The sequence below is a fragment of the Penaeus monodon genome, chromosome 42 (assembly GCF_015228065.2).
Source record: "Penaeus monodon isolate SGIC_2016 chromosome 42, NSTDA_Pmon_1, whole genome shotgun sequence".
NCBI lineage: Eukaryota > Metazoa > Arthropoda > Malacostraca > Decapoda > Penaeidae > Penaeus > Penaeus monodon.
This window is the reverse complement of record NC_051427.1, coordinates 22,544,853-22,559,852: the sequence shown is the minus strand read 5'-3', so window position 1 is coordinate 22,559,852 and position 15,000 is coordinate 22,544,853. Positions and strand designations below refer to the sequence as shown.

Here is a 15,000-nt window from a genome sequence, read left to right as displayed (position 1 = left end):
AGGAGGAGGAGGAGGAGGAGGAGGTGGAGGGAGGAGAGGGGGAGGAGGAGGAGGAGGAGGGGGAAGGGGAAAAAAAGATCAGGAGGGGTTGGTGGGAGGGAGGGAGGGGGATGGAGGATGAGGAGTGAAAAGGTATAATGTCCATTTAAACTTTCTTTTCAGGTGGAACTTAAAGGGGAAAAAATGAATAAATACAGTGGTGGAGGAGGAGGAGGACAACAACAAAAAAAGAGAGGTGGAGGAGGAGGAATACATACAAGAAGGAGGAGATGTAGAAAAAATAACAAGAAATGGAAAATAAGAAATACATAGGAAAGGAGGAGGTATAGAAGGAATAATAATAATAAAAAAAAACCAGGGGGTGGAAGTGCAAAAGAGGAGGAAAAGGAAGAGGATAAAGAGGAGGAGGATGGGGAAAAGAGAAGGTAGCAGTGATGGTGGAAGATGAGATGGAGATGAAGTAAGAGAACAAGGAAAAAAGGAGAAGAAGAAGAAGAAGAAGAAGAAGAAGAAGAAGAAGAAGAAGAAGAAAAAAAGGAGAATAAAGTGAGATTACCCTCTCTTAAAGTTCACATTTCTTGCTTTTCAAGAGCAACTAACTCGGGAAAAGAATGAACTAATAACCCTCCCCTTAACAGATGCCAAACAAGACTGTCGCAAGACCTACCCTGCAGTAGAGAGGCAGTCCAAACTCCGAGTCGATCTCTGGCCACTGTTGCTCCAATAAGGGTACATCCTGAAATTCAAAACATTATAAAGAAATTTCAAACGATTAATTAAACATACTATGGTTTCTAATTAACAAGTTAAATGGAGGTCTTTCATCTTTAAGGAACTTTCTTGTCAAGCAAAATGGCTGTATTTTTCAGTATGATTATTTCTATTAGTTTTTGGTAAGGTGTCACAGAAGAACGTACCTATAGAAGGGAAAAATACATTTAATATTCTCTTTGAATATCCAACTGGAAATTTCTTCACTCACTGAGAAAATAATCTTAACAATTCTTCATCTTAAGCACATATCACTCAACTTTACATGTACATATTAGGAAAGATGTGACTTAATCCATCCTACTTTAGTGCAAAATATTCTGGAGACTAATAAGCCACTGCCATTAATCTAAAATAATATACTAGATATTCCACGTGCCAACAAAAAATACCCCTCAAACTATTTTTTCTAATGATTCATATACAGACATATAAATATATACACTAATTCTCTCCTCTCTTTAGGCTGTGCACCATGTGTGTGATGGTGAAACTTTGTCATTTGGTTGAAAAGGCTAATGACTCCTCCAGAGAGGGCTTGCCGGCTTGTACCATGTTTATCAGAACATCTATATTTTCTATAACTTTTGACTCTCTCTCACTCCCTTTCTCTCTCTCTCTCTCTCTGTCTCTCTTTCTCACTCTCTCTCTCTCTCTCTTCTCTCCTTTCTCTCTTCTCTTCTTCTTTCTCTCTCTCTCTCTCTCTTTCTCTCTCTCTCTCTCTTTCTTTCTCTCTCTCTCTCTCTTTTCTCTCTCTTCTCTCTCTCTCTCTCTTTCTTCTTCTTTCTTCTTCTTTCTCTCTCTCTCTTCTTTCTTTCTTCTTTTTCTTCTCTTTCTCTCTCTCTCTCTCTCTCTCTCTCTCTCTCTCTCTCTCTCACTACAAGAAATACACCTTCCTACCTTCCTTGTGCATGGTGAGGTTGCAACACTGCAGAAACCTGCCCACAATTCACTAGCTAAGTGAGGGGTTATGGGTGACAGCATTATAATCTGCGCAGCTAATGATTTTTCAAATTCCTCAGTCAGCATCATTTCCTTTGGTATTTTCTGAAAGGATACAAAAAGGAATTTTAGAAGAAAAAGAAGGATGTGGGGGACGAGGAGGAGAAGGTGGGGGAGGAGAAGGAGGAAGAGAAAGTGAGGAGGAGGAGGAGGAGGAGGAGGAGGAGGAGGAGGAGGAGGAGGAGGAGGAGGAGGAGGAGGAGGAGGAGGAGGAGGAGGAGGAGGAGGAGAGGAAGAGGAGGAGGAGGAGGAGGAGGAGGAGGAGGAGGAGGAGGAGGAGGAGGAGGAGGAGGAGGAGGAGGAGGAGGAGGAGGAGGAGAAGAAGAAGAAGAAGAAATAGAAGAAGAAGAAAAAAAAAGAGAGAAGATGAGATACAAGAAAAAAAGAAAAGAAAAAAAAAAAAGAAACAAAAGTCATATGACTCCTTCCCAAAAGCAAATCAATAATCACATGAACTTCTTGAAATGTATTCTCTCACTTGAGAAACAACCGAACCCGAGCGAAAAGCTTGACCAAATATTACACCACTTACAAAATACAAAGCACGCCTTACCCTCAGGCTTACAGTTAGTCCCTGCATGTACGAGATGGAGACACTCAGCTGGTTCGTATACAAGAAATTGTACGTTGCTCCTCTTAGGTAAAAGTTCCGATTTTCGAAAAGGAATTCCTCGTGCTCCTGTATCTCCTCCATGCTGGCATACAAAAGAAAAGAAATATTAATTTAAAGAATGCTATCAAAATCTTGCTGAAAACTATAAGCCTACACATGAACCTACATATTGTTTATCCCCTTATGGTTTACAGGTAACTATGTAACAATGAGCGTATTTTTGATGAATCTAAACTTTTTAGAAACTTATGATAATTTTTTGATAAAGACTGAAAGAAAAAAAAAGAAGAAGAAGAAAAAGATGTGCTATTTATTACATTTTATTTTTTAAAACAACAATTTTCTAGATTCTCTCAAAATTACTTGAACTTAACAATATTTTCCATTTGAAGAAAAGAAAAGAAAAGAAAAAAATCTAAGAAAACACAAAGAATTAAATTTTTTCCTCCACTGGCAGGTGAAGAAAATGTATCAGGCAGCCATGGGGAACGGAGATGACATTACAAGCATCGCACAAAAAAATTGGATAGATCAGTCTTCTCTTCTGTATAGCTACAGGATCACCAATTAATCACGGACTCATAATACGAATACGAGAGAAAGGAAGTCCTGTAGTTAATCCCTAAATGAAAAGCTTAGGCTATATGTATCAAACAAAACTTATGGCATATGAAGACGAATGTGCATTTTCCGAGTACTATGACACAGGCAACTATCCCTTTTTCCTGGTTCTAAAATACATTTTCCTGTTTTGCTCTATCATTTTCTCAAACTTTATTCCTGAAGATAAATTACCCAAGGGTGGAAGATTGTCCATTAACTGTCAACTCCCTCGTATCTACTTCAAAGGTGCTGCCTCACCAAGCGTCGGCCCACAAATGAACATTTTCTTGGGCAAGTGTGCTGCACGAAAGACCACTTGTAGCTTTCAAAATAATTGAACCTTGCTTTGATGGAGATTTTTTTTTTTTTTTTTTTAGAAATGTTTGTATCTTCAAGTGCATTTCCTAGTTTTTAAAATCTTCTTTTAATATCAATATCATTTCAACCTGTTATTAGTGTTAAATTCCTTCACTTCCCAGTCCGAATTTCCTATCTTCTCATTAAATGCTATAGTGATTGACAAAAAAGTCAACTTTGGGCATTCAGATAATTTCATCACTATTAAATTATCTCCTTATCATCGAAACAATCTCACCCTCTCCATCTTAGAATATAATCAAAGAACATTATGCTTTGAATTATACTGTCCTACAAATCTTCATCTTGACACTCAGTGTTTGAAAATATTTCAATCTGGTACTGATTTTTAGACATTTATTAGATTTCTCTGAGAAACGTATACTTTTTCTTGCCAGTTATCTTCTTTATCTCAATTATTCAATTATCACTATCTCCATCAAACATCATTCAGTCTATCTTTCAAACAGTTTATATTTCAATACACACATTATTAGGCCATTTCTCTTTTGCCAATTTCATCATATTCTCCTCATTTTACTGATTTCATCATATTCTCCTCCACAGTGTCCTTAGACACTGTGGTGGAGAATATGATGAGTCAATAAGTATGCCTACCTGATATCCAACTGGTAGGCCTGATATGCACATCTATGTAAATAGCTTCTATTCTAATGGTACGTCATTTCTGGCAGCATACGCCTTTTTAACATACATTTCATTTACATATGTAAACCCCTCAAAGTACTTTTTCAATTATTAGTTCTTTTTTTTTTTTTTTTTTAATCTGTCTTCGTATCAGTTTTGATAAAAAAAAAAAAAAAAACTTTATGTCAAAATGGGTGAGTAGTTGGTTCAGAAGTGAATTAATCTGACATTCTGTTAATTTCCAAAAGCCTTTCCATGTCCCTTGTCCTCTATGACATTGTTTGAATCATGTATTTAAAGTCATTGGATCTGCCTGCTTTATATATCACTCTAACTGCATTTTCCCCTGTGAGTTTGCACTCCTTATCTGTAGTATTTACAGTCCATGTCTGTTTTTGCATTTACAGTACCTATCAATCTGTTGGTGCTGGGTAATTGCACTGTCCACTTTGTGAATTTTGTTTGCACATAGATGGCTCGACAAACACTTAGTCACAAAAGAGTCAATAATCCAATTGGTTGGCCTACCTGATATCCCCATTCCTTGAATATTCTTTTTTTTTCTAATACCATCATCATTTTATAATCATCATTATCATTATCAATGAATTTGAATCCTATTTTGTCTGGACATAATGAGAATACTTATATGTCCACATTTTTTGCCCCTAGATAATGTGACTAACATTTAAAATTTTTAATTGAATATTTCTATCCAACATCAATTAGTAGTAAAATCCTTCCTCCTAATCACTTAGTTTTCATCATCTACATTTTCTTCTCTTCTTATATTCCTTGTGACTATTTTCTTCATTTCATTACTTCTTCATTCAGTAACAGAATGTCCATTTTTGGGGTGTACATTGTCCACAATGTACTATACTTAGTGAAGTGATAAATGCTTTTTCTTTTACTTATGTTTTCAACAATTTCCTTATTATCTTTTTTTACCCCCATACATATTCATGTCTAAATTCTCTCTCTCTCCATCTCACGTTTCTCTAAACCCCCTTACAATAATCATTTCCAAATCCCCTATAATATCCATCAGTACTATAACCTTCACAATAACACCAAATATAAGCTGAAGCCCTCACCTCAAAGGAATGCCAGCCTGAAGCTCCTTATCCTGCCGCATGTGGATGAATTCTGAGACAGTGAGCCAAAGGCGGTTCTGCCAGTTCAGAATACCTGGGAATGCTGCAGAATGGGGAAGTCTCTTATCAAATGCAATAATGTCAATATCAAATATCAAATGCAAACGCAAATGGAAAAAAAGTATATTGCTAAGAATGTTGGCTTTCTGTTTTTTTTTCTATTCAATGGCCTGCATTCTTTCAGTGTGTAAGGAGATCACAAATTAAAATTCTTGACAATACTTGGGTGACTCATGTGCCTATTCTTATATCTATTCATTACTGCTTATCCATAACTCCAATACTCTATATACAAATCTTTGGAAGAGGAGGAAGAATATAAGGAAGAAGAAAATAAGAATAAAAAAAAAAAGACAAAGAATCATGAAAGTAAAGTCAATTACACGCAATCCTAAAACAAATCTACAGTAAGTCTCACTATCTTTGGACCAGTTCCTCTGAGATGAAGGAGCAAAGTTTGCCAACACCAACAGCCTCGTGGTGTCAGTGCCGTATTCTTCCAACACATCCTGAAAAAAGACAGGAAGTTGATTGCACTCTCTTCCATAATACTGCTTGCGGCTAAACTCAACTCGGATAAGTTACTTATTTTCAGTTTCAACAGGCAACAGTCTAGATAGTAACCGAAGCATATAGACAGAAGTAGAGATACAGCCACAAAAATACAAAAAGAGAGCAATACAGAGAGATACACACCATATATCCACATTTCCATCTCATCTGTCTGTATTCTTATTCATAAATTCTAAAGCACATGCTCTATCTACGCAAATTCCACCTCTTGCAACTTCTCCCATTCCTTCCCTTTTATCTCCTCTTTGCAACACCAGCCTTACCTTTGGGTCAATGCCGTTGTGCTTGCTTTTGCTCATCTTCTCGTACGTCACAACAAGTTCACTTCCTGTTCCACGTTCCACAGGAGGCTTGACTGCAAATGTCGGGGAAATGTTTTTAGTGTGAGTTCCGGGGAAATCTTTTTAGTGTGAGTTCCGGGAAATGTTTTTAGTGTGAGTTCCGGAGAATTTTTTTTTAGTGTGAGTTCTGAAGACATGTTTTAAGTGTGAGTTCAGAGTAAGGGAATGTCATTGCCTGTCTGACTTGCCATCTATATGGAAAAATAATAAAATAATAATAATAAAACAAAACCATAAAGGAGAGTGCAAGTATACATGCACTTCAGGCATCAAATGGATTAAATGTGGTGCCAAACCCCCTTTGGATTCTTGTACATGGATCCAAAACATGCATAGGCTGGAAAAATAAAGAAATACAAGAAATGACTCGCATGTCAGAAGTCATTTCCTAAACAAAGCATTTAATTTTTTTTTTTCTGTATGACTCGTACAACATCCTTGTATGTTTGCCACTAAAAGAAGCATTGGTCAGTTCAAAGTTTTTCTCAATGATACACTCCTTTCAGAACAATAACAAAAATCACATGCAAAAACCATAGAACTCCACACGAAGGATAAACCATTTGTCATAATCCAAGGCATGTCTTATATTTATAAATGTCTAGTGGGACACGACAGAACACTAACCTGAGAAATCCACTTCGTCCTTGGGGAGGTATCTGCCTGAATCCTTTACCCTATAGGTCTCGCCCATGACCATGCCCTGAGTGACAAGTCTTTTGAATGGTTCCTTGTGGCTTACCAATCCCAGGCTTGCTAAGAAGTGCTGTATGAAACGTGCATAGAACATGTGCAACACAGCTGGGGAAGAGACAGAGATTGATTGTTGTTAATGTCATTGTTTGAATTTGTGTCTGGATAATTTGCAATACTTCTGGGAAACTGCTTTTCAATTAATTATTATTTAGCATCTTTGTATTTGCTATAATTACCCATAAAAAAGGGGGGGGGGGTAAAGTGAAAAATATTACACTGGTTATCATACACCATAAAATAATATATACATATTTGTCTTATTCTATTTCTGAAAAATTTCAACCTTTGACCTATTTTATAGACCCTTCAGTTACCTCCTTACTCACAAATGTTTGTTCACTATATAAAAATAACCAAAATAAAAGTTTTCTTTATTGCTCACCATGTTCTTTCCCCCCAACGTACAAATCAACAGGCATATTATCTTTTTGGGCATCGTGACTAAAGGGTTTCTCTGTATTGTGAGGATCCAGGAACCTCAAGAAGTACCATGAGGAGTCAACAAAAGTGTCCATTGTATCTGTCTCTCTCTCTGCAGGTCCTCCACATCTGTGAAGAGGCATTCATGTATAAGAATGATAAAACTAGCAGCAATAATAATAATAACAATAATAATAATAACAATAATAATAATAATAATAATAAAAAATAATAATAATAACATCAACAATAATAATAATACTAATCATGATAATCATGATACTAATCATGATGATTAGGGAGAAAATGAATATGATGAATATGCTTTCTTAGGTAAGAGAGTAATCAAATGTGTTCTAAGCAAGAAAAGAGTAGGGAGGGATATTATTTGATGTGAATTTGCTGTGGCCGGGAGGATGGAGGCATGTCAGACTATTAGGAAGGATGGGGGGATACACATCATTATGTTTAGGTTAGTAGGAGTGGAAATGCAAGGATATGGATGAGAGGAACTGAGAGTAAGAAGTTGAATAAGACAAAGACAGAAAGGGAATATCAGGAGAGGCTGACAACAGTGAGAGAGAGTGAGGTAGAGAGTCTGAGAAAATGGATATAGAATGGAAATTCTTTCAGGGAGGAGCCTTGAGGTATAAAAGTGTATGGGTGTAAAATGCAGGAAGGAAAGGTAGTAGACTGAAGAATAACGAGTTAAGTGAAGAGGTTCCTAAAAAGAAAGGGAACAAGAAGAGCAAAGGAGAACAATGGAAGGTAAAGCTAGTACGTGTAAGGAAGTATTCAGTGACAGAAATGGACAAATACTACTTGTTCAAGAGGCAAGAAGCAAGAGATGGGTGGAGTAATTTGGTGGTTTATTGAATTTTGAGGATGACAGAGAAGCAAGGAAATGTGGTGGTACTTTTTATGAGGAAGTTGAGGTGCCTTTAAAGTAAATTAAGATAGATAAGGTATCCAGTTTGGAAAGATGTGCAGTGGAATGTCAAAATATGGGAGAAGAGACTATGGCTACATGAATGATGGGGCTACTTAATGTATGTTTTTATAGCTGGCATAGTTCCTTTCAACTGGAGGAGTGTGTAAACTGTACTGTATGAAGAAAAAGGTTATGGATATAAATGCAGAAGCTACAGAGGTACTGGTTTGCTGATAAATTAAGTTTTAGGACAGGAGTGGCAGAAATAAGAAAAGAGGGGACAGAAGGATAGATGAAACAAATGATAGGATAGACAGAGATGCTATGTGGAGACTGTGTGAAAGTACGTAAAGCCTTGGCAGTAGGCTTCTGAGAGAGGTATATATAATAAGAATGGTAAAGTATATGTGAGAACAAGAAGCAAGGAGATAAACTAGTGTGAAGTCTAGGTGCAGCAGGGTTCTGAAGGGTGTGTGTGTGTGTGTGTGTAATGTTTCTCTGGATGTTTAATGTTCATATGGATGTAGTAGTGAGGGAGATAATGTTAGCAGAAGAAGGTAAGGAGAAAAAATGACATTAGAAATTATAGAAAAAGATTGCCAGGTAATGAGAGTAAATGTGACATGATGGTCATATCTCCAGTTTCATGAGGTGTTGGATAGAAAAAAAGGTTTAGTGATTGGTCTGACAGGAGTACACTAACTATGCTTTGCTTATAAAAGAAACGTAAATTTCAGGGAAACAAAATAATAATGCATTTACCCTGAAAACAAAATCTGTGGAAAAGACTTAATAGTGCTACCTTGAACCAAAACCTGTACAAAAAACCCAAAGACATACAAGAGAACTAAAAAAAAAAGAAGAAAAAAAAAAAAGGGAAATGGAAAAGTACACCAAGCCACTAACTCACTTGGGACAGCTGCAGTGTATCCATTCCGTTGCTTCCTTGAGTGGAGATATCCCCTTCTTTGGGAACTTTGTAATCTTTGGAAGGACAACTGGCAGCTGCTCCTCTGGGACTGGAACAACCCCACAACTTGGACAGTGGATTATAGGGATGGGAGTTCCCCAATAACGCTGCCTCGATATCAGCCAGTCTCGTAGTTTGGCACTCGTTTCGTACCCTCCGGCCCCTAGTCTTAAGAGTTCGTCTATGATCATCTGCCTTGCTTCACTGGGAGTATGGCCATCAAGAGGACCCGAATGCACCATTAATTCATTTTCCTTAACATTCACTATTTCAAATCCACAAGTCCTGGCAATAGCTTGGTCCTTCTCACTCTTAAATGGCAAACCCACATAGCATTCTGCATCTCCTGGAAATGGCAACCGACTGCTAACTATGACCGGGATCTTCCTTCCACTGATGGGACAAATGGCCCTCACCCTCAGCACCCGAATCTTGTCGATTTCCTCCTTTCTGTTGGCCTCAGTGTCAAGCTTGTGCCCTGGCCTCAATCCTACGAAACTCACCCCATGCAGAAGTTCTGGCTCGGGCATCCACAAGTCTAATTTTGTGGCCGAGGAGCTGCCACCTGCCACCACCTCTTCATCATCAATGCTACTATCACCGTGCACTACCTCCATCTCAATCCTGTAGCCATTGCAATTGCCAATCCAGTGTTTTTGTACCTTGATGATGTCACGCCAGTCCTCAAGCACAGGGTCTGAGAGGCCTTCTAGAAGTGATTTGGCAAACCTGGGGAATAATAGGAAATTATATATATATATATATATATATATATATATATATATATATATATATATATATATATATATATATATATATATATATATATATATATATATATACATGCATAATAGGAAATAAAAGTAATGGATTACACATATCAGGGAATAAAAAATGATGAAGAGAAAACAATTCATGTCTCATTTACAAGCTAAATATTTTTAAAGAACATTTTAAAACAAAATATCAGCAGAAATCAATCATCTGAACTCTAATTTCTGGCCTGTAAAAAATTTATAAAATCTGATAATTTCTGCCACTTCGACTGACTTTTCTATAAGGAAATTACACCATATGAAAGCAAAGGCACAAAAAAGGAGGAGGAGGGAGGAGGAGGGAGGAGATGGGGGGGGGAGGAGGAGGAGGAGGAGGAGGAGGAGGAGGAGGAGATAGAAAAAGAAGGGAAGGAGGAAGAGGAGAAGGAGGAGGAAAAGGAGGAAGAGAAGAAGGAGGAGAAGGAGGAGATGGACAATGAGGAGGTGATGGGTGAGGAGGAGAGTAAGGAGGAGGTGGAGGAAAATTAAGAATAAGAGAAAACATAGAGGAGCATGAATAGCAAGAAGATGAGACTGAGAAGAAAAATGAGGAGATATTGTGGGAGAGAAGAAAAGGATAAAATATGAGAAAGAAAAGAAGGAACATGAACAGAAGGATGACAAGGAGAAAAAGCAAGAGGAAGAAGTGGAAGAAGAACCACAGGAAGAGACACAAAAGAAAAAGAGAAGCAAAAAAGAGGATTATATGTCCATACAATATTTAACAACATATTACTAACAACCCTAAGCTACACTCTAACAAATCCCTTTACCTTTCCTAACTACTTATTTCATTCATCTAATTGTTATAATCTGAACTCACAGCCTGTGGATTCACCTCTGAGGTCATGTTTCCAATACTTTATCTACCTCAATTTCTTCTCATTTCAACCCACAAAAGATAAGACAGAATGGCAACTGTTCCAAAATAATAAAAAGTATGGACCTAAAAACTGAAAATCATCTGATCAAAATACTATAAAGATTACCTGGTTGTTTTAATGAACCACTGCTTGAGAAAACGCCTCTCTACCTTGGCCCCAGATCTCCATGAGCAACCGTTGCTGTCGACCTGTTCGTCCGCTAGCACTGTCTGGTCTATTGGATCCCAGTTGACTAGGGCCTAATGAGGATGAGGAGGGAGGAGGAGGAGGAGGAGGAGGAGGAGGAGGAGGAGGAGGAGGAGGAGGAGGAGGAGGAGGAGGAGGAGGAGGAGGAGGAGGAGGAGGAGGAGGAGGTGGAGGAGGTGGAGGAGGAGGAGGAGGACGAGGAGGAGGAGAGAGGAGTAGTAGGAGGAGGAAATGACATGCATTAACAATTTTTAAATCCATCCTTAAGTCAATAATGGAAGAAAGATCATAATACAGACTACCTGCAACTAATTCAGATATGTTTAGTTATACTCTTCAATGATTATTATTGATATTCGCAATAAATCACCAACGTTGGATGGGGAAATAAGAATCTCCTAACACATCCATTTTTTTTCTCTCTCTCACTAAGACCACAAACCTCCTCCTGATACGCCAAGCCTTCTCGGAACAAGAGGAGGAAGATGTGCTGCGTCCATCGGTAGTATTGGGGATCGCAGGTGGCCAGTTCGCGCTCCCAGTTAAACTTGCAGCCAAGGTCAAGGAGCTGTTCCTTCATTTGGGGTATGTTGCTGTAGGTCCACTTCTCGGGCATTTCGTTGCGTTCGATGGCTGCGTTTTCTGCTGGAAGGCCAAAGGCGTCCCAGCCCATAGGGTGCAGGACCTGGTAAGAGAATGTGGATGAATAAGATGAAAAAAAACATCAGTGGCAAATTTTTTTCCTCAACAGTTATTTTCAACAGAAAATAACTATACCAATAGAACTATAACTTGAAATTGGAACTTTTTGAAGCACCATTATTGTAAATATATAAATATAGAAATATATCTCTATAATGGATCTTTTTTTTTACAAGAAGAGATGAAAAAAAAAAGAGATAATATAACTGTCAGTCACATACATTGAAAAATAACTTAGCTCCATCCATAAATTCCACAAGAATTGAATGAAAAGACATTACTGTTGCCACTACTATCATCAATATCATTATTGCTACTATTATTAATATCAATATCATCCAGACACGTGAATTTTACACATTAAGGTGAAGATGAAATAACTGAACTGGGAAATATTTAGAGCTGGATTTGAGTAAAAATGTAAGGGTGGCTGTATCTGTTCCCTGTTCCTGGTTGGCCAAAAACCGTTTCCTTAGTCAATATAACAGGTCAGTTTTATGAGGTGAAAGTGAAGGTTCCTGAGGTGGCAAGTCGTCACATCTCAGCCCTTATATCCCTTGCACCTTTGCTCGAATCCAGCTATAAATAATTCCCAGTCTTTACCCTGTCTGTTGATTATTGCTTCAGTTATTTTATCTTTACCTTAAATTCATATTCCTCTTTTCCTATCCTTCTGCTCTAATCATCCTTATCTCCCCCCCCCCCATGTACCCTATTTCCTTATAATTCCTCTGTCCCCATTCTTAATCTTTCATCGCCTTCCTATTTCACTTTCCTTCTCCTTCTCCTCTCCCCATCATTATCATCTCACTCCTATGCACCCTATTTCAATTTCCTTATCCTTCTCTTCCCATCCTTACCTTCACATCCCCTCCCTATTCACTTTCCTTATCTTTCTTCCCTCCCATTCTTCATCTTCTCACACCCAAGCAAACTATTTCACTTTTTTCATACTTCTCATCCTCATCCTCATCTCCTGTCCATCCTATCTATTTTTTCTTATCCTTCTTCTCTCTCTATCCTCATCTCAACCTTTCTCATCTTTATCCTTCCTGTTTCATTTTCCTTATCCTTGCTCTACTTCCCACCTCATGATTTCATCTTCTCATGCCTTCTCATCTCCATCTTTCTTATTCACTTCTCATATTCTTTCCTACTATTCTTTCCCAATTTAAGGCTTGTTAAGGTTAAGTCCTTAGGAGTCATCTGCTAACTGGTGGACTGAATCTGCCCTACTGATAAAAAAATCAAACAGTATTATATCAATGTTGCTGAATAAGACTGTTTTATTGCATTATTACTTCCTATACTAATTACTACAAAACTTTACTTTTCTACACAATTACAGACATAAAACCATAAAACTGCCTTAATACTTTGGACTAAGGATGCTGACAGATGCATGCATTTGGTCTGCTATTTTGAAGCTAAACCTTAACAAGTAGACCCCAACTGGGAAAATAAGGAAAGCAACTTATTAGTGAAATAAAGTGGTGAGAAAAAAGTAAAAAGAAATAGCAATGGAGAGGGAGAACGGAGGATGAAGAGAGGGTGAGAAAAGGAAAGAGGTGAAGCAAGAGATAGAAGGAGAGGAAGAATGAGAGAATGAGAGAAAGAGAATGAGAGCAAATGAGAGTGATACAAAGAGAGAGATAGAGAAATTGAGAGACAGAAAGAAAGAAAGAGAACAAGATAAAAAGAGAAAGAGAAAAAGCATGAAAGAAGAAGAAGAAGAAAAAAAAAACAGTTAAAGGAAAATGAGAGCTAAAGGAAGAAAAGACATCTCACTCCTTTTTTCATACGCTGCGACCCCCTACCTCATAGCCCTGCAACTGATAAAACCTGGCCATCGCGTCGCTGATGGTGTACACCCTGACGTGGCCCATGTGGAGCTTGCCAGAGGGATAAGGGAACATGGCCAGAACATACTTTTTGCCCTTCTGCCTCCCCACTCCGCTGTGAAGGCAAGAAATAAATATGAAATAAAACCACTTAATGACAATCATCCAGATACTGATTTCGTGTCTTAGTGAGAGAGGTGTCTTAGTGAGAGAGAGAGAGAGAGAGAGAGAGAGAGAGAGAGAGAGAGAGAGAGAGAGAGAGAGAGAGAGAGAGAGAGAGAGAGAGAGAGAGAGAGAGAGAGGAGAGAGAGAGAGAGAGAGAGTGAGAGAGATGAGAGAGAAGAGAGAGAGAGAGAGAGAGAGAGAGAGAGAGAGAGAGAGAGAGAGAGAGAGAATAATAATAATGTATATACTAATATCAATAACATGAATAACAACAGGAACAACTATAATAATAATGATGATGATGATGATAACAGCAATAATGATGATAATGATAACAATGACAATGATAATGATGATGATGATGATGATATTGAGCAGAAAGAGAGGAGTAAAAATGGGAGGATACTGAAGAAAAATGAGAGAAAAGGAAATTTTGATCAAGGCTATAGAAATTCTCATCCCCCTTATTTTCATTATCTTTCTCTGCTTACAAAGCTTAAAATCCTTATATCAATTACTTAAAAATGAACATCAAAAGAATCTAAAAAAAAAAAACCCAGATAACTAAATTGTATCCTCTATGAAAAAAAAGTCTCAAGATGCCAAAAACCATAAGATTTCATTTACTTAATCCTGTCTACCTTCTCTCTGCATCCTGTACTTGGTTCGTGCTTGCATAAATATTTTTCCAGTAGGACTCTGCTTCTCTCTTTACGTCTATGGTCAATTCTTGGTCCTGAAATGTGCAGGAGGAAATTAATACATTGGTGTTACTGAACGGTCCACTGTAGTTTTGTTTTGTTGCTTTTGCTCATGTATAGAAGGCTTCACAAAGGCTTAGTCATTATGTAATCTATTAGTAGGCCTACCTGCCTGTTTTAACAATTCCTTGATCTTTCAGAAAAATAAAACTTTTATTTCTAATACTATCATTATCACTGCTATTGCCACTATTATTACTGACATTGTTATCAACATTATTGATACTGTTATCATTATTATTACTGACCCTTTCATGACAATCATTTTTAACAGTACATATAGTAACAGAAACAAAAATATTTCTTTCTGAGAATATACATATAGATAGGTCTAGTAATTAACCCCTTGGTGACTAAGTCCATATGGAGCAATCTATATGTGATACAAGAAGTACAAAATTCTAATTATGAACAGACTCCCAAGTATATATTACTTTGAACTGTATTCTTGTTGACAAATGTATAAAAGGTATGAATGAGAATGAATATCTTCACAATACAAGA

The 15,000-nt window shown here is 37.5% G+C and overlaps 1 protein-coding gene across 1 annotated transcript in view; it reads right to left on the bottom strand.

Annotated features, from left to right (window-relative positions):
- The window catches only part of LOC119599437 (probable leucine--tRNA ligase, mitochondrial), a 17,972-nt gene that overhangs the window by 1,022 nt on the left and 1,950 nt on the right, over nt 1–15,000 (bottom strand). Inside the window, exons 2-14 of the mRNA XM_037949215.1 lie at nt 14,377–14,471; nt 13,547–13,685; nt 11,470–11,712; nt 10,947–11,080; nt 9,083–9,871; nt 7,204–7,370; nt 6,693–6,866; nt 5,988–6,079; nt 5,570–5,660; nt 5,092–5,194; nt 2,327–2,468; nt 1,672–1,818; nt 668–736 (exon numbers count right to left, since the gene is read on the bottom strand). Coding sequence (XP_037805143.1) covers nt 668–736; nt 1,672–1,818; nt 2,327–2,468; nt 5,092–5,194; nt 5,570–5,660; nt 5,988–6,079; nt 6,693–6,866; nt 7,204–7,370; nt 9,083–9,871; nt 10,947–11,080; nt 11,470–11,712; nt 13,547–13,685; nt 14,377–14,471 — 2,385 coding nt within the window. The remainder of the gene's footprint in view (nt 1–667; nt 737–1,671; nt 1,819–2,326; nt 2,469–5,091; nt 5,195–5,569; nt 5,661–5,987; nt 6,080–6,692; nt 6,867–7,203; nt 7,371–9,082; nt 9,872–10,946; nt 11,081–11,469; nt 11,713–13,546; nt 13,686–14,376; nt 14,472–15,000) is intronic.